The sequence below is a fragment of the Rhinolophus sinicus genome, linkage group LG03, assembly GCF_036562045.2.
Source record: "Rhinolophus sinicus isolate RSC01 linkage group LG03, ASM3656204v1, whole genome shotgun sequence".
Lineage (NCBI taxonomy): Eukaryota > Metazoa > Chordata > Mammalia > Chiroptera > Rhinolophidae > Rhinolophus > Rhinolophus sinicus.
The window spans coordinates 140,353,244-140,379,437 of record NC_133753.1 but is presented as its reverse complement, the minus strand read 5'-3'; the positions used below and the strand labels follow the sequence as shown (position 1 = coordinate 140,379,437).

At 34.2% G+C, this 26,194-nt stretch overlaps 1 protein-coding gene across 1 annotated transcript in view; it reads left to right on the top strand.

Moving 5' to 3' along the window:
* The window catches only part of ADGRV1 (adhesion G protein-coupled receptor V1), a 503,501-nt gene that overhangs the window by 112,082 nt on the left and 365,225 nt on the right, over window positions 1–26,194 (top strand). Inside the window, exons 35-43 of the mRNA XM_019734240.2 lie at window positions 7,306–7,436; window positions 8,511–8,610; window positions 9,225–9,404; window positions 10,044–10,207; window positions 14,993–15,086; window positions 17,043–17,121; window positions 17,226–17,364; window positions 17,965–18,106; window positions 24,404–24,666. Coding sequence (XP_019589799.2) covers window positions 7,306–7,436; window positions 8,511–8,610; window positions 9,225–9,404; window positions 10,044–10,207; window positions 14,993–15,086; window positions 17,043–17,121; window positions 17,226–17,364; window positions 17,965–18,106; window positions 24,404–24,666 — 1,292 coding nt within the window. The remainder of the gene's footprint in view (window positions 1–7,305; window positions 7,437–8,510; window positions 8,611–9,224; window positions 9,405–10,043; window positions 10,208–14,992; window positions 15,087–17,042; window positions 17,122–17,225; window positions 17,365–17,964; window positions 18,107–24,403; window positions 24,667–26,194) is intronic.

Here is a 26,194-nt window from a genome sequence, read left to right as displayed (position 1 = left end):
ATTCATTCTCTTTTCCATGGATGTCATTTTTTGTTTAGTCTTTTAAAGTTCCTGATGGTTTTTTAAGTACTTTCATTATTTTGTAGGGCTGTGTATGCTACTGTCCATAGAACCTATTTGGGAGAGGGCTGTATAGTGAACGGTTTAATTACATTTCGGAGCCTTGCAGATCGGTATTGTGTTCTAGCCTGCTACTCCCCACGGGTGTCATTGTAAGGTAGTTAGTCAAACCTGGGATGCTCAGCTTTCTCATCTGTTAAGTGATGGGAAATATTAATTACTTCATAGGTTTCTTTGTGAGGATTTAATGAACTAATAAATGTAAATTGCTTAGCGTAGTTCTTGGCAAGTGTATATGGGCTCAGTGATAGCTATTGATATTAAACAGTGAAACACTGGCTCCCTGTTCAAAACAAGTAGTAGTTTGTAATCAGTGAGTCTTTTTAGCTTGGATTTGATATTGTGATTGTATATTTTGTGAACAAAGTGCCAAACTAGAAAAAAATTACCAAATGTCTTTTTCCTTAAAAAATTTTCTCAAATCCTTACTTAATATTTTACATTATATGTAGGGTTTTGCATATGTGTGTGTGTGTGTGTATACACACACACGCTATTTTTTGTTTAAAACATTATAGCCGTGTTTTTTGTCTTTGAATATGCCTGTTTGAGGTAAAAATGGATTTTATAGCCTGTGTTTCACTCTGAATTCTATTTATAAATAAAAAACAAACAAACTGTACTTCAAAAAGATGAAAGGGCTGACCGGTAGCTTAGTTGGTTAGAGCGTGGTGGTAATAACACCAAGGTTGTCAGTTTGATCCCCACGTGAGCCACTGTGAGCTGTGTCCTCCTTTTAAAAAAAAAAAAAGATAAGAAATTGAAAGGATGTCAGTCATGCATTTGAGAAAACTGAGATACAGAGACTAGTGACTTGGCAAGATCATACAGTTAGTTAGTTGTTGTGCTGGAAACTAAATGCTTTCTTTTTTAAATTAAAATTATTGCGGTGACAATGGTTAATAAAATTACATAGGTTTCAAGTGTACAGTTCTGTAATACATCATCTATATATCACATTGTGTGTTCACCACCCAGAGTCTCTTCTCCTTCCATTACCATATATTACACTAAATGCCTTTTAATGAATATTACCTTTCACCTTACTGAACTCCCAACTTATAAGTTTAACTTATCAGTGCAAATCTCTGAGACATTTCCCCACACTCTTTATTAATGGTTTAGAATCTCATGTTGTCAGAGCCCCGATGAGTAAAAGTGACTGACAAATTCCCCTAAATTCAATCAAAAGACAGGTCATAAACTCTCAACAAATTATTTGTAGCATAATAAAAGTAAAAAGTAACTGTAAGAAAAGTTAATCTTAATAATGATGACAACAATAATAACATCTATTGTTTTCTGTGTGCCAGACATTTCACATCCATTATTTCATTTATTTTAACAGCAATCCTAAAAGTATGTATAATGGTATATATCAGATTTTCACATAAAGAAACTGAGTTTTTAGAAAGATAAATAGCACACTTATTCATGATGGAACTTAAACTCGGTGCTTTCTGAATGCAAAGGTCATGCTGTAGGGCAGTTGGTGAGAATAGATTTTTGCTTGAATTTATATCTGCTGCAGAACTTGACAATATAGGAACTTTAGGTAAAATATTTCAAGTGATTTGAGTTGGAAGAATAATGAATTTGAGTAGCAATGTCTATGTGAGAGAAGTAAATTGGTGAGAGAACCTGAGTGGATCTCTCCCTAGGTTAGAAATGGAAATTGGATTTTTAGAGGTAATAGTTGAAGTCAGGAAAATTAAAAAGATCTTTGTGGATGAAGAGAATAAAGCAAGTTGTTGTGTATGGAGCCAGGTAGAATACCAGGCTAAGGGGAAAAGGAAAAAAGATCTGAGAGGAGAGAAGGCTCTGCCAAAGAGGTGGGAGGAGACCAAGATAAGAGTGTGTTTCCATTAGTTATCAGAAGAAGAGCTACTAATCAGTATGTCTCATACTAAGGTGGGCAACAAGAGGATTAGATTCGCAAATGGGCTAGAGGAAACAGTAGTAACTATGGAAGAATTTTAAAGGAGAACTTGGGATGGGAAGCAAATATCTAAGGATGATAAAAGGACGTAAAAGCCCTCAGGCAGTGCTCCTCAGAGTAGGGTCCTCAAGCCAATGGCCTGTCCACAAAGGGTTTCTACTAATTTTTGACAAGTTCAGAAATTGGAATAATCTTTTCTAGAAAATTTTATAACAATTTCATTTTGTTGTCATATCCAAAAGTGGTATCTATAGGCTTATGTTTTGTATACATGTTCTTTTTGCTATTTAACTTATCCAGTCACTGATTTTATTGTATTTTACATAAATGTTATTTAATCTATGATAGATCTGGGCAAACAAAACAAGAAACAAACAAAAACCCCTACCCTTCACTGCATTAAGTTTGAGAAGCACTACCCAAGGAGATAGTCTGCTTATTGGCCATGAGAGCAAGGAAAGGAGAAAAATTGGAGAAAATGGACTAAAGAGGAGTATCATGGAATTGTTTTCACTTTGTTGAAGAAAAATAGGAAAGAAAATAATGTAGAAGACAATAAGTGTTCATGGTGTGGAGGGTATAAATAAGATATGGGACCAGGAAGGATTAGATGTAAGGAAAGGCTTAGAGATAGACTAGGTATATGATTTTCAACAATGTAACAGATTTTTTTAAAGAATACTAAAGAATTTGCATGCCCAGTATCACTTTAAAGGGATTTTTACTGTAAAGCAGCTACTGTTCTGAAAGGGCATCTTATGAGCGTCTGGGTGGTGGTGGTGCTGGTGGTGGTGGGGAGTGGATGGGAGGGCTCTGAGGAAACCTAGGTTCTACTGCTGGGCATCACATCATCTCGCAGATGCTGGCACCTATGCTGTCTTTCATGTGGATGAACTTAACCGTTAAGTCAGATTGTGGCTCCTTTAGTTTCTAGTAGCTACATATCTGCTGGAGATGCAAAGAGGAAAAGAGGATTAGTAATTAAAACAAATGGTCCGAATGTGTTATTGCTTAAAAATCTGATATAACATATCAACCTATGAGCATGAGATTGGTACAGGAAGTAAAACACCAAATTGCTTTTATTGCTTACATAAGTGCTCCCTAGATTTTTTTTACGTTTTCTAAACAAAAATTGGGATGAATTTCTATTTTAAACTCATCTTTCCTTTCCCTTTACTCCTAAAGCTTTTCTGAGAGTCTAAATTAATTTTTTATCAAAAACATTTTATTTACCTTGATTCAGTATTTTGTGTGTGTATTCTTTGTATTTCCATGAAATTGCTTAGAGAAATGTTTATCAAGCATAAGTTTACCAAAATGAATTAATGAATACTTCATGGTGATTTTTCAAAGATAACTGCTAACAAAATGGGATGAAAAAACAATCATGCCATGTGGCCTTTTAACAATGTTAACAATGGTTTTGGCCTAGTGCTGGAGTGTCATTTATGTGATTAGAATGAAAATATGGCCTATGCTGAACTTCTGTCATGAGAATGCATTTTTGATTCCTGGAGAGGAATTGCCTTAGTGTTTAACTATGTACTACAGTCTGTAGAATCTTATATCTTCATTTTTGACCTAAAGCACTTGAACAGGTGCTCAGTGGTGAATATTGCTTTCTTTCTAATGTAATGGGCACAATTTAGAAATGTGGGACAATAGACTTTTACACTGGTTGCAAACTATGTATAAATGTGTTCTTTGTAAAATCTGTGTGAGATGTTTCACTCAGTCACCCAGTTCAGCAGCATTGTAATTATCATGTCATGTTCAATGGATTTAAAATTTTTTCTTTTCTTAGAGACAGCATGAATCTTTTCTAGGCACAGATTTGAACAAGAAGTGCAATTCTATTATATATCTATATCTATCTCTATCTCTATCTATCTATCTATCTATCTATCTATCTATCTATCTATCTATATAATGTCTATACAGTTGTGCTTCAGTATCTGCAGGGGATTGATTCCAGGACCCCCACAGACACCAAAACGTGGGGATACTGAAATCCCTTATATAAAATGGCATACTATTTGCATATAACTTACCCACATCTTCCCATATACTTTAATTCATCTCTAGGTTACTTATAATTCCTAACACAATGTGAACCGTTGTTATATTATTTAGGGAATAATGACAAGTACAAAGTCTGTACATGTTCAGTACAGATGTAACTATCGAAGAGCTAACTACGTATTACGTATCAGCAGCAACGTACTGTTTTTATTTTTTTCGAATATTTTTAATCTGTGGTTTGTTGAATATGTGGGTGAGGAACACACTGATATGGAGGGCTGACTATATTAGAAGAACAGTTTTCCTAACTGTTCATATTGACAGTTTGTGTTTCACATTACTCATATCCCTATAATTATTTCAAATCATTTTCTATTAATTGTAGAAGGCAATCACTTTAGGTAGTGCATAGTACATGTATACATTGTATACATGTATCTATTAAAATATTTTTTCTGTTGTCTATTGTTTTTACACACGTTGTAGTTAATGTTTACCTTGGTAAAAAGAATTCTTGTATGTTTTGGTAATGAGTGTGCTAAACACTCAGGATCATTAAAATGCATTTATATTCATGTTCCTTATCTGTATGAGGCTATGCCTAGATGCTATATGATAGATATCTTCTGCTTTAGAGTTCAAATGTACCATCAACTTTTGGTGTCTTCTGTAGATTTCTATCAGGATGCTCTTCCAGATGTGTAGCTAGATTCTCTGATAGGTGAATACCTCCTTAGGCATTAATTCTGGGCAAAAACTAGCACCTAGTAAAATGTCATCTGAAAAAGTTACCTTCCCTCTCATTCAGACCTACCTTCTATCCTCCCCTTGTATTTAGAACACACTGTGTTTCTTCGTTTTTTTCTTAGTTTTTCCTTTTATAACGACTGTTCTTTGACTACACATCCAGGTAGAAGGTAACTTTCTGGCAACTTTTCCCAGGAGGCATTTAAAATGGACCTGGTTCCTGGGAATCTGCCTTAAAGAGGCAGAATCAATACTTTTGTTTTGCTTATTTATTAGAAAAAAAATTTATAATATTAATGCTGTTCACACAGTTTGCAACAGATTTACAATACTTTGTGTTTAAGGAATACTTTGTTTATATTGTATTTGTGCTGTGTGTATCATGCTTCAAATTGTGTTTCTTACAGTATTTTCTTGCAAGTTCTATGGTAACTTGTTAAATTTTCAAAGGTGATATTTATTAAGTGGTATTATGTTGTAAGTTTGTAGGAGGATTTTGCTTCTTTTCTCTCTTAGCATTTCATTTTTATTTTTACCTTGTAATGGTGAATTTATTCCCAAAATCTCTATGTACAATATTGCTACCATAATTTTTATTTATTTATTATGATCATAGGGTCCCTTCAACATGGGTCCTTGTTAACCTACATTTTGTTTTCTTGCCACTTGTATCTTGCTGAATTTTTAGCACTGATCAAGCTTCCATAATTTTATTTTTGAAGTATTACTAGGTTTTATTACTAGGCTTTGTGATTTTAAAGAAATTTGAAAACCATGACTCTATAAACATTTCTAATTGTGTCACCAGACAGCACTGTAGGTAAAACAGCTTAATAACTCTAGGGCTCTCTCTGTGCCTTTCAGTAATTAACCCTTTTTGTTTAGTACAACATGCTCTATGATAAAATGTGCATGGTGTACAAGAGATACTCCAGTGTTTCACAGTAGTGCCTATATTTTGTTCCTATGAGTTATACAAGTATAAAAATTTTAAATAGTATGTTGGAAATTATGGCTTATTGTAGAGTCTTTCAGTTATATTCTTTGGAGAATCTGATTCCTAGCTAGCAGTCCCACTGAGTTTTTTTTAAAAAATTCAAGACATACTAGTAATGTAATGGTGACTGGAATTTCTTTTTGTATTGAAACACTTAAATTTGTACATTGATCATTGAAGTGTTTGAGGAAATCTTATATAGACTTCTTTCTCATACTTTTGCCCTCATATATTCTCTACTCTCCCCACATAACACACTATTCTAAAGTTATATGTGCTTAAAGTTTGTGTGAAAATTTAATTTTGTTTTTTTAGAAATTGAAATGAATATATAATCTCTAAATTAATCCATCAATTTAAGAAACCTTTCTGTTAGTAATATTTTTTATTTTTATTCAGAAATTTAAAAAATTATGGTAGCTTAGAAAATATTTGAAAAGGGTGTTTATATTTTGTTTTAGTTCTACTCTTCTCATTTAAATATAAATGTCAGATATGTTTACTTATTTGGATGACTAAGTAAAAGTGATATTTTTAATGAATATGCATGGATTCAACTATATTTCAATGCTATAAAATTTGAATAAGGATGTGTTCTTTTAAAGCCTTTTTTTTAAAGCCTTTTAAACATCATTCCATTTATCTTTTCATAATCATAACTTTTAGTGACGCAGTTCATTAGTATACTTTAACTTGTGTTCATCATCATACATGACTTTTGAATTGAGCACATTTTCAGCAAAGCCACATGGGCAGCAGCAGTGTTCCCTAGGAGCTTACGTTCCACTTTCAGCAGTTTGAAAGAAATGACTACCATGATTTTCTTCAATTGTATAAAGTATTACATGAAGATAAAAGCCAAATACTTCTATTATCCAGCAAGGATAACTGTAACTTTGGTGAAGTTACAGAGGTGGATGTACAGATTTGACACCTTTCCTTTGTATTTCTTTTTATAAAACAAAATCATTGGTGGTATATGTAAGTTACAATTTAAAGAAATGTGATTTTCAGGTATTTGCAAGCATATTTATGCATGCATTGTGTAAAATCACATTGCATATCAGTGTAAGGAATTTGTGTCCTTTTGAAAAGTGAAAGAAGAATTTACTTGTGTTATTACTAGTTTTGACCATGAGAACTTCATTATTTTCTTTAATTTACAGAACTTTTATGTTCTGGTGCATGTTTTGGAGTGTATAAAAGTTTGTGTTTCCCATTTTAGCATGTGCTTTTCTAACATTAACATATCAAACTTCCTGAAGTTCAACTAAATAGCAGTATTTAGAAGTGAGATCTCTTTGTAAATAAACAATAAGCATGTGCAAAGCTTTTAGAAAATTCAAAACAGAACTGCTTTGTAATGTTCTAAAAATGGTACTGTAAAAGTTGCATGTTTGGGATTTGGGCTTTGTTGAATTCAAATGTTTATTCATTTTCCATTGAGCATTTATCAACCTGTACATTTTACTTGCAGGAGAAATTTTGCACTTTCATGTGATAAGAACAGCACCTGGTCGAGGAAATGTTACTGTTAACTGGAAAATTACTGGGCAAAATCTAGAACTCAATTTTGCTAACTTTACTGGACAACTCTTCTTTTCTGAGGTAATACCACCAAGAAGAGCTTTACCAAAAATATCTAGTGTAAAAACCGTATTTTGAGAAAAACAGGAAAACTGATTATGTGATACAGGATTAGTGCAGATTGAGGGGAGAGCTACTTGCTTAGAAACCTAAAGGAAGAACACGACTCAAAAAACAATTTCTAAGACTTAAGGAATTGTTTTGTTTTCCTATACGTACTTGGTACATCTCCTTTAAGGAAACAGAAAATGTCAGCTTTGTATTTGAGCCACGCTCTCTTGTACTCTCCTGCCCTCCCACTTTTGTTGTCAGCTTTAACATTCTGAAGCTGATGGGTAGATAGTATCTATCCCTCTTCTCTTATTCCTCACTGTCTTGGAACTTTAAATGCCTGACAACAGTAAACATAGCTCTAAAAACAAATGACTTTTTGTGTCCTGTTGACAAAGTATTACATGAGGATAATGTTAAAAATACATTTTTGAGGTTCCGTTTAGAGGCTCTTCCCAGTAGTTTGAAAGGTGATTGGTGGGAAATACCTTTATAAAAGCACTTCTTCGACAGAAAATCAGCACCACTTTATTGTAACTCTATCATCTTCCTCTCTCACCACACTCACTTGGTAATGAGTTTTTGTTTGATAACATGTTTAATTCTTTTTATTTCCACTGCCTCAGTAGTAAGATAAGCCCTATAACCTTCTGCCTTGAGTCCTGAATTGGACTTCTAATATCTAGTCTTCCTGCAGCACTGGTCTGCTTTTTCATGTTCCAGTTTTCCCTATTCACTACTGTGTTGCTCACAGAATCCCCCCAATTAATTGCTTTGTCTGAAATTGTCAATAGTGCTACATTACTCATTGGATAAATCTACATTCATTAGCTCAGCATTCAAGATCCTCCCCAATTAATCCCTATTTGCTTTAAGCCTGGTTTCCCATGAATGAATGACTTTCATATAGTTAATTTTTAAGATATAAAACCCTTTGTTTAAATAAAAATGTATTTGGGAGCGTGATTTTTAAGGCCAATAAAAACAAGAGACATTTTGCATTGAGGGACAATAGAGGGATGAATTTCTTTGTGTTTAACATAGGGGTCATTGGATAACACAATATTTGTGCATTTGTTGGATGACAACATTCCTGAAGAGAAAGAAGTATACCAAGTCATTCTGTACAATGTCACGACACAAGGTAATTCAGAATTCAGTTTTAAATTTTTTTCTGGTATATTATTCTTTTCAAAATATAATAGTTGTTATCTCTGTATTTAGCAGTTAGATACACACCAACTGAAAAATAAAGTTACTTTAAATATCACCTGTTCCATAAAAATGTTGGATCCAAAAAACGTCAGCTCAGGATGGGAATACTTATCTTTATGGACTCAGCTCTAAAAATTTTGCTAGAGCTTTCCTTATGGAATCAAATACATTTCCAAAGGAAGAATTTTTCTGTAATTAATTTGATACTAATGGACCAATTTTGATTTAGACCAGTTTTATGGATATTTCACACTTAATTTTGAGCAAATTATCTGGGTACTTTCCTTAGTTTCTACTTACTTTCTGTAATTGAGGTGACCAGTCTAGCAAATCGTAACAATAATGTGTCAAGCGAAAAAATTCATGATTTGCTATCTAGAAAAAGAAAACTAAAATGTAGTTTCTGTTTGTCAACCAGAAGATTTCTGTTAGAGAAGTGAACAAAATAGAACACTTTTCTAGCTACTTGTGTATGTTTCAGAGTGGGGTTTAGAAGTAAATGCCAAATCACTGTCAGATTTCTTATGGCCCCTCCATCCTTAGGAGTTTCACCAGCAGGATTTGCTCTGCTTGATGCTCAAGGATATGCCGCGGTCCTGACTGTAGAAGCCAGTGATGAACCACACGGAGTTTTAAACTTTGCTCTTTCATCAAGATTTGTTGTGCTACAAGAGGCTAACATAACAATTCAGCTTTTCATCAACAGAGAATTTGGATCTCTAGGTTTGTGTTGCTCTAGAATGCATGGGGTTTCCAGGCAGGTGCTTTTGTAATATTCTACTTGTCTGGATGAAAGCCATTGCTGAAATAAGTCAGGGGCAGGAAAAACTTTAATATGTATTAATTCAGGCCAGGACTTTATAACTTCTTTATTTTTGAAAAATTACAGGAATTTTGTTGTCAGAAAAATGCTATGTAACAAACAGTCATCAAATCTCACCATCATATAATTATAGGTTGGTTATAGGTGCACTGACCTAGGCTGAGCTTGAGGTGACTTTATTCCATATGTCTCTCATTCTTCTGAGACCAGCAGAGGTATAAAAAAGCAAGCAAAAACACGCCAGGTCTCCTGAGGTCTAGGCTGAAAGCTAGCACATCATCACTTTTACTTTGTACTATCAACCAAAACAAGTCACACAGCCAAACTCAAAGTCTAGAGGCAGGGCAGTATGCCTGCCCACAGTGGGACATCACTGAGCCATTACATGGTAAAGGTCACGGATAAGGGAAGAGAGGAGGAATTGGGGCTAATAATACAAGCTACTGCAGGTACTTTTAGGAAAGTCAAAGAGTTTTTAATGAGAGATTATTTTAAAAGTTTAAATAATTATAAAATCTTTTCCCATCCAATTCAATTAGGAGCCATTAATGTCACATACACCACAGTTCCTGGAATGTTGGGTCTGAAAAACCAAACAGAAGGAAACCTGGCTGAGCCAGGTGTTGACTTTGTCCCTATCGTTGGCTTTTTGATTTTAGAAGAAGGGGAAACAGCAACAGCCATCAACATAACTATACTTGAGGTAAATCTGTTATTTTGCTATTACTGTGTTAAACTGAATAACCACATAAAAAGTAGAAATTGATGGAATATTCAGGTGCCTTTAAATCAGCTTATTTCTTTTTGTGAATGTTTTAACCACACGAGTTTCTGTTCTTGTCTAGATAGGCTGGCCTACTGTTGTGTACTTTATTATAGAAACATCTTGTGATATATAGAATTTCCTTAGGGCAGTCAGTCCCCTTTAAGATGGCATTGGCCTAAGAGATTCTAAAGGAGCATTTTGATTACTCCAAAGGACACATTGGACCAGTAAATTCATGTAAGTCAGCGTCTTACTTGTTAGGACTGGTTAAATTGGAGATACTGAGAGACTCACTAGAGGTTTATGGCATTAAATATGATTACAGTCCAGCTTAGTTATTGGTGACTGATACTGTATTTTAAATGATTTGTCCTATTATGAAATCTCATGCTGTTTTGGGGCTTAGTGTTTCAGCTACCTAAAGACATTTGCAAGAGGTTTATAAAAATAGGACATTTGGGGAGGGTAGGAGATGTTACGCGTGTGAGGAGTGGGGGAGAGAGAGAGAGAGAATGAATTTTGCCTCAGAGAAATATTTTACAGTTACTGTGTATTTTGGGGTTTCTATTTTTAGAAGGTTTCCTTTTCTCTGAGGCTTTTTACTTTTGCAAAATTATAAGTAGTGTATGTAATCATCTACCATCTGAAGTCAGTAACTCTCATTTTGTTGATTGCCATGTCACTGTGACCTAATATAATAGTATGAGATTTCTAAGGCCATAAGATATAATTATGGTAATATTACATCAGTATGTGACAAACAACACAGAATTTGATACAATTTTAACGTGTCTTAAAAAAAAAAAAATTAATGTAATGGAATATAAATAAATGGATTATTCCTCAGATATGTTAGTTTTTAAGGTAGAAAATATATAGCCACACTTCTTTTCTTTACAGAGTCTAGTTTTATGAACACAGGGATTCCAGTCCCTCCACCCCCAGGTCTTTGCAGCCCTTTCTGTTCCCTGAGTAGCACAAGATTAAGAGATTGCAGGCCTGTCTATACAGAAATAAGCCAGGCTGAGGGGTTATAAGGGGAGAATTGTAGGATGGGCGGGTAGGGAATTGTGGGGGTAGGATAGATTGGGGACAGTCCCTTTTACATCGCTGATTCGGTAACTCACATTGGTTTGTATATTATGTAAAATAGTTTAGAGACTGTGATCTTGATTTTCTTGTTTTTTCACATGGAAACATATCTCTGTTAAATAAAATGAAGAGAGAAGTGTATGTTGGTGTGTATGTACTGATTACACACACACACACATACACATATATTGGGTTTCTGTGTAAATATTGTTGACTGGTCACTACTGGTGCATTTTGCTAGTCCTCGTGTTTTGAGCACTTTTTCATTGCAATTATGGGGACTAATGATTAATAGTAATAGTGTATTAAAATTAACCAACACAAATAGCTTATCACTTTTTAAAGACTCTGTCTAGGCCAGGTACTCCATAACACATTATTTTTAATCATTATTATGATCCCCAAAGTAGCTATTATTTCTCCATTATAAAGATGGCAGAATTGAGGCCTTGAAGTTTAAGCAGCTCAACTTAAAGAATTTGGTACTAGGTATCCTTGACTGCAAAGCCTGTATTTTTTTTTTTTAATAATATCATTATAGTCTTCATTCTAATCATTGGATAATAAGGTCATTTTAAATATTTTGCTTTTTTAATATTTTGCTTAAATATAATATATTTAAAATATATTAAGTTTATATATTTATTTAATTGTTTACGTATTATATTGGTCTAGATAAAAAATGATGTTAGCCATTTCATATGGTTCAACCTAATAATTTATCACATAACAAGGTATAAGTTTAATACTTTTATGCTTTTAAAAAATTCAGCTTTATGGCAATATAATTAACAAATACTGCATAGTATATCAAATCTATGGAATCTGAAACATATGTAAAATTGTAAGACATTTAAAGTGTATATTGTGGTGATTTGATATATGTTACATTGTGAAAGAGGTTCCCCCATCTAGGTAATCAACACATCCATCACTTCACATATTTATCTTTTTTGTGTATGAGAACATTTAAGTTTTACTCTCCTAGCAAATTTCAATTATACAATACATTGTTATCAACTATGGTCAACATGCTTTACACTGGATCCTCAGACCTTATTCATCTTTAGCTGAGTTTGTATTGTTTTACCACTCTCCTTATCCCCTAGCAACCAGTTTTCTACTCTCTGATTTTATGAGTTTGGCATTTCTTTTTTAAATTCTACATATTAGTGATACCATGCAGTGTTTGTCTCCCTCTGTCTAGTTTGTTTTACTTAGCCTAATGCTCTCAAGCTTGATCCATGTTGCCACAAATGGCAGAATTTATGTTTTTCTCATGGCTGAATAATACTCCATTATGTGTGTATTTGTATATATACACAGACGTGTGTGTGTGTGTGTGTGTGTGTGTGTGTGTGTGTGTGTGTATGTATCTGTGTATCTTCTTCTATTCATTCATTGACAGACACTTAAGTTCTTTTCATATCTTGGCTACTGTGAATAATACTGCATGGAAGTGCAGGTACATGTTTGCAATCCAGTTTTCCTTTCCTTTGCATATATGCCCAAGTGTACGATTGCTAGACTATATAGTAGTCCTATTTTTAATTTTTTGAGGAACCTCTATGTTGTTTTGCATAGTGGCTGCATCAATTTACATTCCCACCAACAGCACACAAGGTTTCCCTTTCTCCATATCCTTGCCAACACTTACCTCTTGTCTTTTTATAAACAATTCTTTTTGTTTTTCAGTTACAGTTGGCATGCAATATTATGTCAGTTTCAGGTGTACAACATAGTGATTAGACATTTGTGTAACATATGAAGTGATCACCCCAATAATGTTAGTACCCATCTGACACCATACATAGTCATTACAATATTCCCTATGCTGTACTTTACATCCCTTTGACTATTTTGTAACTGCCAATTTGTACGTTTTTTTTTTTTAAGCTTGTGACTTCTTTGACCCTGGGCTTTTTTTCGTTTGTTTGTTTTTTTAATTTTTTATTGGGGAATAGTATGTTTCTCCAGGGTCCATCAACTCCAAGTTGTCCTTCAGTCTAGTTGTGGAGGGCACAGCTCAGCTCCAAGTCCAGTCACTGTTTTCAGTCTTAGTTGCAGGGGGTGCAGCCCACCATCCCATGTGGGAATTGAACCAACAACCTTGTTGTTCAGAGCTTGCGCTCTAACTAACTGAGCCATTCGCCTCCCCCCCAAATTTGTACTTCTTAATCCCTTTCCCTTTCATGCATTACCCCCAATTCCTCTCCCAGCTGACAACCATCAAAACGTTCTCTGCATCTATGAGTTTGTTTCTGTTTTGTTTGTGCATTTATTTTGTTCTTTAGATTCCACACATAAGTGAAATCGTATGACATTTGTCTTTCTGTCTGACTTACTCTACTCGCACAATGTCTTTTAGGTCTGTCCATGTTGTTGAAGATGGCAAGATTTAATTCTTCTTTTTTATGGCTGAGAAATATTCTGTTCTATATATGTACCACCTCTTCTTTATCCATTCATCCATTGATGGACACCCAGTGTGCCTGAATGTCTTGGCTATTGTAAATAATGCTGCAATGAACATGTAAATGTATATGTCCCTTCCAAGTAGTGTTTTGGGTTTCTTCGGATAAACACCCAGAAGTGGAATTACTGGGTCCTTCTTTTTCTCTTGTTACTTTGCCTTTGTTTTAAAGTCTATTTTTCCTGGTATAAATATTGCTATCCCAGCTATATTTTGTTTGTTTCCCTTTCATTAACTATCTTGTTTGAACCCTTTGCTTTCATTTTGTGTGTGTCTTTCAATCTGAAGTGAGTCTCTTGTAGGCAGCATATGTATGTATCTTGTTTACTTATCCATTCAGCCATCCTATGTCTTTTGATTGGAGCATTTAATTCACTTACATTTAAAGTAATTGTTGATAAATATGTAGTTATTGTCATTTAACTATAATTTTTCAATCTTTTTTTTCTTCTTTTTCTGGTGGTGATGAAGTCCTTTAGCTTTTTCTTATCTGAGAAGCTCTTTTTCTCTTTTGATTTTAAACAATAGCTTTGCTGGGTATAGTATACTTTTTTGTAGCTGCTTGTTTTTTTTTTATAATATCGATTCTAACAGATATAGGGTTATATCTCATTGCCGTTCTTGTTTGCATTTCCATGATGGTTACAGATGTTGAGCACCTTTCATGTATCTGTTCGCTATTTATATATCTATCTTGGGAAAATGTTCAATTCCTCCACATATTTTTTAATCAGATATTTGTTTTTTGGTATTGAGCTTATAAGTTCTTTATATATTTTTGATATTAACTCCTTATCAAATAGGTCATTTGTAAATATTTTCTCCTATTCCAAAAGTTGCCTTTTTATTTTGTTGATGGTTTCCTTTGCTGTGAAGAACTTTCGAGTTTGCTTATTTTGCTTTTGTTGCTTTTGCTTTTGGTGTCAAATAAATAAAAAAAATCATTGCCAAGACATGTTTATTTTTCCTGACAGGTTAGTTTTGGGACTCTGTGTTTGCATTTTTATATTTTCTGTATACCATTGAAATATATATATATATATATATATATATATATATATATATATATATATATATGATAATTTAAAAAACAGCTGTGAGAGGTAATTACTTTGAGCGCATAGTTTTAAGGAATTTAATGGATGTAATTTTTGCAGGACGATATACCAGAACTGGAAGAATATTTCCTTGTGAATTTAACTTATGTTGAACTTATCATGGCTCCTTTAACTTCATTTCCTCCTAGACTAGGTACGATGGGTTTCTGTTTGTTTGTTTCTGCTTACTCACTACAAATGAAGTAAAGTTACTTTGTTTTTTAAATCAGAAGTGGTCTTTGTGATGTTTATTAATCTCAGCTATGTTTGCAAATAATTAGGCTTTTAGATTTAATTTAGAGAATATCATGTATTGTAACTTTACCATTGGATAGTGTAAACACATTTAAGAATTATTGTGTGATGCTTTTTACGTTTTACATCTATTTTGTTACCAAATTTGTAATCTTGAAAATATATTTAGTACTTAGGAAGGCATTTTCTTTTTAAAATGTATTTGCTATTTTCATTAGATCTCCAAACTGTCAAATGATATATTTATTTATTTTTTTTAGTTTAAGCAGAGCTTTTGTTTGTTTGTTTGTTGTGTTCTCCACTCTTTTTTGACCTTTTATCTCTTTCTTTTCATGCTTTAGAAAAGACTCAATTAATTCATTACAGACTGAAAGGTAAAACTTGAACCTCAGTATAAATTTATGTAGATTACTTTAAAAAGGTATATTCCTTTTTTAAAACACAAACTCCTATTTGAAATTTGGGCATTTTAATATTGGGAAATTTTGTCTGAAATTTGTAAATGTGAATAGCACAGAGGTAGCCTGCCCGCCAACCCTTAGTTAGAAGGTGCACTTGGCAGAGGGGAAATTAGTCTGGGTTAAAGGGAAGCATGGTAAAGAGCAGTGACTTGGGGAATAGGGGTTTCTTATTTACTTCTGAGGTTCAGTATGACAACTTTGAAATTATCAAAAGGAAATAAGCAGTTTTTAACCTACTATTGCTTTAAAAGTTTCAATTATTTTGCAAATGAAACATATAACTTCAATGACTAAGCTCTTTACATCAAGTAATTATTACAAGATAATTATTGTTCACACTAAGAAAGCTGACAAAATACTTCATATTTCTTTCATACTCATATTAGAAGTAATTTGAATAGTTTAACTTTTGTTGAGTGTTTTCTTATGCTTCTGTATCAAGTGTTTTGTTTGCGAATACCCTCATTTTTTGTATCTTCCCCTTTTATAGATGAGGGAGCTGAAGCTAAAAGAAGCTAAGTAACATGCCCAAAGTCACATAGGTAGGAAATAGTGGAGCTGGGCTTCTGCTTTGCAGCCTCTGGTTTGATGGGCACAGGTCCTGATTTTTATATTCTTTCCTCAACAATGTGTTGTTCTCTTTAATCAGATAATTACATTCTCCCTACCCCTTCTGTACCCAGGCTGCTGTCATAAGTATCCTAGATAAAGGTAGTGCCTCTGAAATTTAAAAGATAAAGGACAAAATTATTAAAAAAAGCAGAACAAACAAACAAAAAAATGAAAAAAACCACAGTAACGAGGTTAGTTACTATTTCAACACTGAATAATAGGCATTGATAACATACTGAACTTGGTAGATAGAATACAAAATAAAAATGGGTAAGTTTTCATCAATGGTAGTCTCTCTTTATTCTCTTAACCTTTCCCTCATCTTTCCCATCTGTCTCAACTTCTGTTTGTATCCTGTCTCTCTCTCTGTGTCTCTTTTTCACACCTGTATTTTTCTCTGCAGTAGTCCCTGCCTCTCTCTTCTCATTTCTGTCTCTCTTCTTGATCTCTCTACTCCTTCTGTCTCCATTTTCCTTTCTTCTTGAAGTGGATTAAAATAATATAAATAAAACTATAACCTCAGTTGCTTATTTCCTACTGTCCTCAGTTAATTAAATTCTTACTAGTCAATGGCTCTTGTTAGCAAAATGTTTTCTTATTCAGATGTTCTGAGCATTTGTGTCTTTATTTTCTTAAACATCTTTTGAGTAATGTTGCCAATGTCTATAGTAGGAATTATATAGTCTCCAAAAGACAGTCTTTAAATTCTATATCAAATAGTTCTTTTTAAAATCATTTTTATTTAGGTTAAAGTATGTCTTTATGATTTTTTTTTTTTTCAGATTCCGAGGGCTTGACTGCACAAATTATTATTGATGCCAATGATGGTGCTCGAGGCATAATCGAATGGCAATATAGCAGGTAAGCCCGGGGCTGCATGAGAGCCTGTTTTTGAGTTTTAGATTCTCTACTATTTACAGAATAAAAGCTTGTAAGGGAAAATGAATGTCTTCTTTTCATTACAGGTTTGAAGTACATGAAACCCAAGGAAGTTTAACATTGGTAGCCCAGAGGAGCAAAGGGGCTCTTGGCCAAGTTTCCTTGTTTGTATATGCCCAGAATTTGGAAGCACAACTGGGGCTGGATTACAGCTTTACCCCAATGGTGAATTCCTTGAGAATTATAGTGATTTAGGTCCTGTATAAATAAGTCAATATTAAAATAATAAACTATTATACATTGCATAGTAAATTAGGGCAGAAGACTTCCACATAGTGAGATAGCTCTTTTTACTATTTTAGTAAAATATATACGTTTAATTTTCAATACTGTTCTAAAGATTATTCTTACTTTATTTATTATTGTATTACAGTATTTAATACTGGAGAATTATCATGTTAAACAATTTATGTCATCAAATAACCTTCTGAGAGTGTTTCTTTTCCTTGAAAATTTAACTCCTTTATTTCTTTGTTTTAATTTACTGAAACACCTTTAGTGTTTTAAAATACTGTTTGCTTTGTTTCTTCATGGATTTTATTCCTTAACTAAATGTTTATTTCCTTCTCTTCCTCCACAAATTTTACTTTTTAAATTCAGTATTACCAATTTAGATAAAAAGAGATCATGTAAAAAATGAGGGGGAAAAAATCCCTGTAAAATAGCTTATTTCACTTTCACAACTATATTGTATGTTTTTCTATTCTATAAAAATGCAGAGTATATTTAAATATAATACTGTTCTACTTTTACTTTTTTGACCAGATTCTTCATTTTGCTGATGGAACTAGGTATAAAAATGTTGACATCATGATTCTTGATGATGATATTCCAGAAGGAGATGAAAAATTTCAGCTGATATTAACAAATCCTTCTCCTGGATTAGAGCTGGGAGAAAACACCATAGGTAATTGATAATTTCTTACATACAGCTCCTCTGCCCTTTCCCTTTCCCTGTTTTTCTTCTGTGGCGACATATGTAAAGGGATTAGTGAGTTCTGATGGTTTTCTGTGCTTAGAATGAAAAATGCTTTAAGTTAATCATTTTAGAATTCCAGTGTCAGTGTATCAAAGCTTCTAGCTTGTGTGTGTGTGTGTGTGTGTGTAAAACATAAAAGTAGGTTGGTAGCAAAGTTCATGTTAAATCTGAGGATTTCTGTTCAAGGTGGCATAGTAGGTTATTGCTGTATTTGCATCCTCTCACGACCACATTAATATTACAATTAAATTGCAAAACAACCATTATTGAGAAACACTTGAAGTCTATTTGAAAATAACTTTTATAAGTAGGACGACAGAAGAAGCCTGTTGAGACTGGTAGGAGGGGCAGAGACCTGAATGGGCTGGTCCCACATGTGTAGGTTAAATATTGGGAGGGATATTTCTTGGCTGCAGGGTCTCCTCTGAGGAGTGTGGGTTCTAGCCCCACACCAGGCTCCAGTGCCTGGGAGAGAAGTCCGCATAATGTCTGGCTGTGAAAACCAGTGGAAATTGTGGCTGAGTGAGACAGAGGGTGGCTGCAGTCCCAGAAGTTCCTCTTAAGGGAACCACTCATGGACTTACTCACTGATGGACTCATTTGCTCTTAGCTCTAGCACTGGGGCAGCAGCTCAGAAGGTACCAGGGGCATACAAGGAGGAACTGAGTTCACTGGCTTCAGGGCAAGGGTTGAAAGAACAGCTTTCCGTCTGATGGGGGGTGCTGATAGAAGCCATTGTTTCTTTGTTGAGGCCTCTCCTCTCTCAGCATACAATCACAGGCTGCTGCCATATTGAGTCCCAATCAACCTGGCTAACACAGTTTGCCACACTCTGATGATTTCCCGAGACCTCACCCTTCCCAACTTGTAGGCCCAACCAAGCTACTTCCAGTGACTTTTCCATGCAAATGGCCTGTCTTGCCTCATGCTGCCAACTTTCCCAAAATCTCTCAAAGGCTCACAAACCCCAAACAAGTAGCATCTGGCCTTGATGTGACCCATACCTCTTGCTAAGCAGCTCTAAGCCCAGCAGTAGTAGCAGCCGGACTTGGCTCACAGCTTAGCCTCTCTCAGGCACCTCCAAGCCCAGTGTGGGTGGCACATATCTGTGTATTGCTTTGTGGCTCATACCAGGTGGCCCTCGGCAGGGTATAGGTGGAGACTGAACTTGACCTGTGGCAGGGCCCCTCCCAAGAGGTCCCAGGGCTGGCACAACTAGTAGAGGAGCACCACCCAGCTACTTCCACAGACTACACACCCAAAGAGCAGACTGGGCAGGCACAAGAACTCTGCTAAAGCGATTCCTGCTCCATAGGGTCAGCCAGTGTACAGCAGCTCCTCCACTGTAGTCACAGCCAGGCCTCACAGCCAGTTGGATCAATCCCTCTCATTGACATGCAAACAGCAACCAAGGCTCAGTTAGAACAGGAGGACAAACACAAATCACATAAATGACACATCTGCATCACAAACTCTAGTGACCGAGGAGATTGTGCCACTGAGGACACCAATATAAGGCCACTCTTAAAACTAGAGACATAGCAGCTGTACCTAATACCTAGAAACAAACGCAGGGCAGCCCAAATGAGAAGACAAAGAAATATGTCAACAAATGAAAGAACAAACCTCCAGAAAAATAACTAAAAAAAAATGGAGACAGGCCATCTACCAGATGCAGAGTTCAAAACACTAGCTACAAGGATGTTCAGTGATCTCAGTGAGAACTTCAATGAAGAGATAGGAAACATAAAAATGGAGATAGGAAATATAAAAAAGAACCAGTCAAAAATGAAGAATACAATAACTGAATTGAATAATACATTAGAGGTAATAAATAGTAAATTAGATGAAACAGAGGTTCGATCAGCAATTTGGGAGAGAAATTATCAGAAAACAATCAATCAGAAAAGCTAAAAGAAAAGAGAATTTTGAAAAATGAGGCCAGTTTAAGGGACCTCTGGGACAACATCAAGTATACCAATATTCACATCATAGGGGTACCAGAAGGAGAAGAGAGAGAGCAAGGAATTGAAAATCTATTTGAAGAAACAATGATGGTAAGCTTCCCTAACATGGTGAAGGAAATAGACATACAAGATCCAGAAGTGCAGAGAATCTCAAACAAGATCAACCCTAAAAGGCCCACACCAAGACATCATAATTAAAATGCCACAGGTTAAAGACAAAGAAAGGATTTTAAAGGCAACAAGAGAAAAACAGTTACCTACAAGGGAGCTCCCATAAGACTGTCAGTTGATTTCTCAACAGAAACTTTGCAGGTCAGAAGGGATTGGTGCGAAATATTCAAAATGATAAAAGGTGAGGACCTACAACCAAGATTGCTCTACCCAGTAAAGCTTTGTTTAAAATCAAAGGCGATAAAGAGCTTCTCAGACAAGAAAAAGCTAAAGGAGTTAATCACCACCAAACCAGTATTACAAGAATTGTTAAAGGGACTTCTTTAAGAAGAAGAAGGAAAAATAAAGACCAAAAATATGAATAATAAAATGGCACTAACTACAGACCTGTCAACAATTACTTTAAATGTAAATGGAGTAAATGCTTTAATCAAAAGCATAGGGTTGCTGAATGGATAAGAAAGCGAGATCCTTACTATACATACACACAAAGAAATGCTACTCTGCCATAAGAAAAGATGAAATACTGCCATTTGTGACAACATGGGTAGATCTTGTGATATTTATGCCTAGCAAAGTAAGTCATGCAGAAAAAGTTGAGAACCATGTAACTTCACTCATATGTGGGATATAAAACTGAAAGCAACAAAGGAACAAGACAAACAAATAAATAAACAAAAACTCATAGACACAGACAACAGTTTAATGGTTATCAGAGGGTAAGAGGGGAGGGAGGAGGTAGAAGAGGGTAAAGGGGGGTCAAATATATGGTGATGGAAGGAGAACTGACTCTGAGTGGTGAGCACACAATGTGATATATAGATGATGTGTTACAGAATTATACACTTGAAACCTATGTAATTTTACTAATCATTGTTACCCAATAAATTTAATAAAAACAAAAAACCCTTACATATGCTCCTTACAAGAGACTCACTTCAGATCAAAAGACACAGACTAAAAGTAAAGGGATAGAAAAAGATATTTCATGAAAATGGAAGCAAACAAACAAACAAGAAATGGTTGAGATAACAACATTTATACAAGACAAAATAGCCTTTCAAACAAAGGCTATCACAAGTGACAAAGAAGGACCCAGTAATCCCACTTCTGGGTATTTATCTGAAGAAACCCAAACATTGCTTCGAAGGGACATGTGCATCCATATGTTCATTACAGCATTGTTTACAATGGCCAAGACATGGAGGCAAGGTTAAGAATCCTCTATGTATAAACAATAGAAAACCCAGTTCAGACTGTCCAGAGGCCCTATTGTTTTCTCTCTTTCTCCTTGCCTTTGGAATATTGGCTTCATCCCAAAGCCAGTGTTACTTGTCACAAGATGGTCATCAGTATCATTCTGCATTCCATGTAATAGGGAAACGAGAATATTCAATATCTAGCTTTCCTTGATAAAGTCCTGGTATAATTCTGATTGGAATTACAGTTATATGCCCACCACCATGAGTAACAGGAAGGGATGTATTATTGGACCCTGTTAAATTCACTTTATGCTAGTAATTTTCTATTTTTAAATATTAAAAAATTCCTCAGAACCGTACGTGCTATGATATGGGGTAATTTCTTAAACCATGCCCTATTAATCAACCTGTAGACTATTTTCAAACTTTCACAAAGTTTCAATAAGTATCCTTGTATATAAATCTTTGTGTATGTTGGTAATTGATGTTATCTGTTTAGTATAATGGATTTTGAGTGGGAAGAACATCAACTGCCTTTGTATTACCTACATCCAAAGTGTGTATATAAAATTATTTTTCCTCCACATCCTACCAGGGATTTCTTTGGTCTTTAACTTATTTATTTATTTATTTATTTATTTTACTGATTCTAATCAATGAAAAATAAGTGGTTGTATTGTGCATTTTTTCTGATTTCTATGTTCATTAGTGGGTTTGACACTTTTTTTTTCTTTTTGTGTGATTAGGTTTTTTTGTTTTTAAATGTGCTTTTCTGTGATGTGTTCCTTTTATTGGTTTGTAGGAATAATTCATGTATTCTGAAGTCAATACTTGTTAAATATGTAGATAGTTTATCCTAGTCTGTCATTTGTCTTTTAAGTTTATAGTGGTGTGTTTTATTATTAAATTAAAAATTAAATAAAATATTTTCTGATATGCTTTACATCCTATTTATTTAGATCTTTTCCACTCACCCCAAGCTGTATAACGTTTACTATATTTTAAAAATATTTTCATAGTTTTCATTTATACTTAATTATTTAACATACCATGAATTTATTTATTGGTATCACGTGAGATAAGGCTAAAACTTTATTTTTCTCCTAAAATGTGTAATAGTATCCTATGTCATATGGAGAATGGGATGTCCATTAGCCATTGATTTTCAATGTGAAATTTATTTTTATCTACCAATCAATGAGTCATTTAATTTTCCTGAACTATAATTCTGTTATATTTGCCTATTCAAGTGCTAATAATATACTGTTTTATTTATCATTGATTTAAAGTACATTTTATTATTTTTTTATGCCAAATACTTTCAATTTTTCTTTCTGTAAATTCTCTCACCTTTTCCTTCAAGTGATCTCTTCCCTATGAAATTTAGAATCCTCAAACTGAGTTCCATAAAAAACTATTTTGATTGGGGTTGAATTGAAATTTTAGATTAATTTGAATGGACTCAACCTCACATAATGTTGTTTTTCCATTTAGAAATGTGGTATGCCTTTTCATTAATTTAGGTCTTTTAGTTAGCTGATGTATATCACTGTTTTAGTTGGTGTTCTCTCAAAAGCAAACCCTGAGACACGGATTTGGATGGAAGTAGTTTATTTGGGAGGTGATCTCTGAAGGCATAGTGAGAAATGAAGAAGTGAGAGAGAGAGAGAGAGGAAAGCCAATAGAAGATGTGCTAATGAATGGTACTGCTATGGGTAACTGGGGCTCAGTCCTGCTGGGCTCCTTCTTAGACGCTGCGTTGAACAAAGCTCAGGGCTGACCTACTGAGAAGTAAGGAAGCTGGTATATTCATTCACCAATTTCTCCCCCTCATTGTTTGAGGATTGTTCTTGAGTATGAAGTCTCCAGTAGTTTTGGCATGATTCTTGCATGAGCTGATGATGTCCTCACTTAGAGAGAAACTAATGGGCAAAAGAAACTGCTGAAGGTGATGCAAGAGTGGGCCAAGGGGCTATGGGTGAGACACAGCATCTACCACAGTCGTGCATTAACATTTTACATATTTTTTCTTAAAGGTCTTATGTTTTTTTACTTTGATTCCTAAGTATTGTTGATATTATGAATGAGATCCCCTTTCTGTTAAATTTTAAAAATAGTTATGGCTGATGTATAGAGATATTATAACACTTTTTTAGAATGCATGCTCTGAAGCAGACTTCCTAGCTTTGAGCAGCAGTCCTGCCACTTGCCATCTTGTCAACTTCCACAAATTACCTGTCTGTATTTCAGTCATCAGCTCTAAAATGAGAAGAACAATAGCATCAATCCCATAGGGTTATTGTGTGAATTCAATGAGTTAGCATAGGTGAAGCAATTTGTAAGTTCTCAGTAGAATTATTTGTTTCAGTTGTCATTATTAATATCATTAATGGTAATAAAAAGTAAAAGCTCTTGATTTTTGAAGGTTACTCAGCTAATATTTTGAACTCTTATAATTGTTCAAATATTGTTTTTTCCTCTTGCATTTTCTAAAAATACAATTATGTCATCTTAGGGACAGTTCTGACTCTTTCTTTCTATTGCTTTCTTACCTGCAACCTGGCTGATGGCTCCAGGACAGTGACGACAGACATCATTGTCTTGTCTCTGTTTTTAATGGCAATGCTTCTAATCTTGCCTCATTAAGTTTGATATTTGCTATTGGTTTCTGAGAGATACCACTTCAGGTTGAGGAGGCTTCCTTTTATTCCGAGGTAACTGAGTATTTTTATACCATAAGTGAGTATAAATTTTATTAAGTGCTTTTAAAAATTTCCCTTCTTTTTAAGGTGACCTAGAGAAGAGTTGGCCTAGTTTACAATGATGCAGCCACACACTTCCCAGCACTTATAACCCATTCTATTTTCATATTTTTATTTTGACAGCCTTAATTACTGTCCTTGCTAACGATGATGGCCCTGGAGTTCTATCATTTAACAACAGTGGGCACTTTTTCCTAAGAGAACCTACAGCTCTCTATGTGCAGGAGAGTGTTGCAGTATTGTACATTGTCCGGGAACCTGCCCAAGGACTGTTTGGAACTGTGACAGTTCAGTTCATTGTGACAGGAGTGAATTCTTCAGTGGAGTCTAAAGACCTGACTCCTTCCAAAGGCTATATTGTTTTAGAGGAAGGTGTTCGATTCAAGGTACTGTATGAACCTTCACTGACAATGAATGATTATCTTTAATATTTACAAAGCAATTTTCTCTTCGAAGAGCAATCCAGGTTCTAGACAGAAAGCAGAATATTTCCAGCTTAAATATTAGCTTAAGACATGATTAAATTACTGTGTGCAAGTGCCATTGTGCTATATAGTCTATACAGAGTGCAACTGGAAAAATGTGCTCTGTTAATCAGGTAGTGGAATGTGCAAATAATAAAGAAAATAGATGCATTGCTATTTTACATTATAAGCATATTTAAATGGAACACTTCACTTTATATGTCTGTAAACCACATACTAAAATGAAACGATTCTTTGCTGTCATTAAGCCTCAGCCCAATCATTCCTTCTAGCCACATTTTTGTTAGCAAACTATAACTGCTTACTTCAGACTGCTTGTTTGAGAAGCAAGTATCCCGTGACTAGCTTATTGGAGAAAAATGCTTGGTTTGGATTAATAATAAATCGATCTATACTAGCAGAAATTTGTCTTCAGAAACTTCTTTTCCTATATATTAATAATTTTCTATTTTTGCTACTAAACTTTATTTTTAAAGCACAGTTTAAGTTTTAAAACAGCTAATTGCATTAGCTGAAGACGTTTTTTCAAGTCAGTTATATGAAGTATAATAATTCTAAAATAATATATTTAAAACTATTTTATCTAGAAACAGGCCATCCAATAATTAAATAATTTTATTTGTTATCAGTTTGTGTAAACTTCAACACATTTTGTAATGTATGTTTAATTTTTTCACATTCTTGAAATTTTAGAACCTTTTATTGATTTTTTTCCCCAAGGATACTTACATCTTGATATAGATATAAAAATTCGAATTTGAAGTATTTATGAATTTGTCATTGCTTTACATTCACATGCTTTTTCTTTTAAAAATATTTTTAATTAATTTTAAAAACATTTTAAATTATTTTACTGTGTGTGTGTGTTTTAAGACTCTTTTTTATAATGCAGTGTGTTTAAAGACCTTTCTGTTCATTAGGCAAATTAAATGTTAGAGAAAATTGGATTAAATAAATTTTTCTTTGACAACATAGCTGCTTTTTTACCCCTGTTTTGATTTTGACATAGAAACAGTAAACTATACAAATCTTAAGGGTATGGCTCCTTTAAAAATATGTATATAGCCATGTAACCGTGACTCAGATTAAAATATTGAAGATACCATCACTCAAAAGATTCTTGCCCTCCCCAGAGTAACTACTTTCTAATTTCTATCACTAAAGATTAATTTTACTGGTTCTTGAACTCTATATAAATAGAATCATAGAGTACATATTCTTTTGTGCAACATAATTTTTGAGATTCATATCGTTGTATACGTTAGTAGTTGTTTGTATTTTGTTTTTATATTGCTGAGTAGCATTTCACTGAATAGACCACTGTTTTTTTTAAAACTATTCTCCTGTTGATGAACATTTGGTGTGTTTCTAATTTGGGCTTTCAATGTCTATAACTGCTTTTTAACAGTAAATCCTAGATTAGAATGAA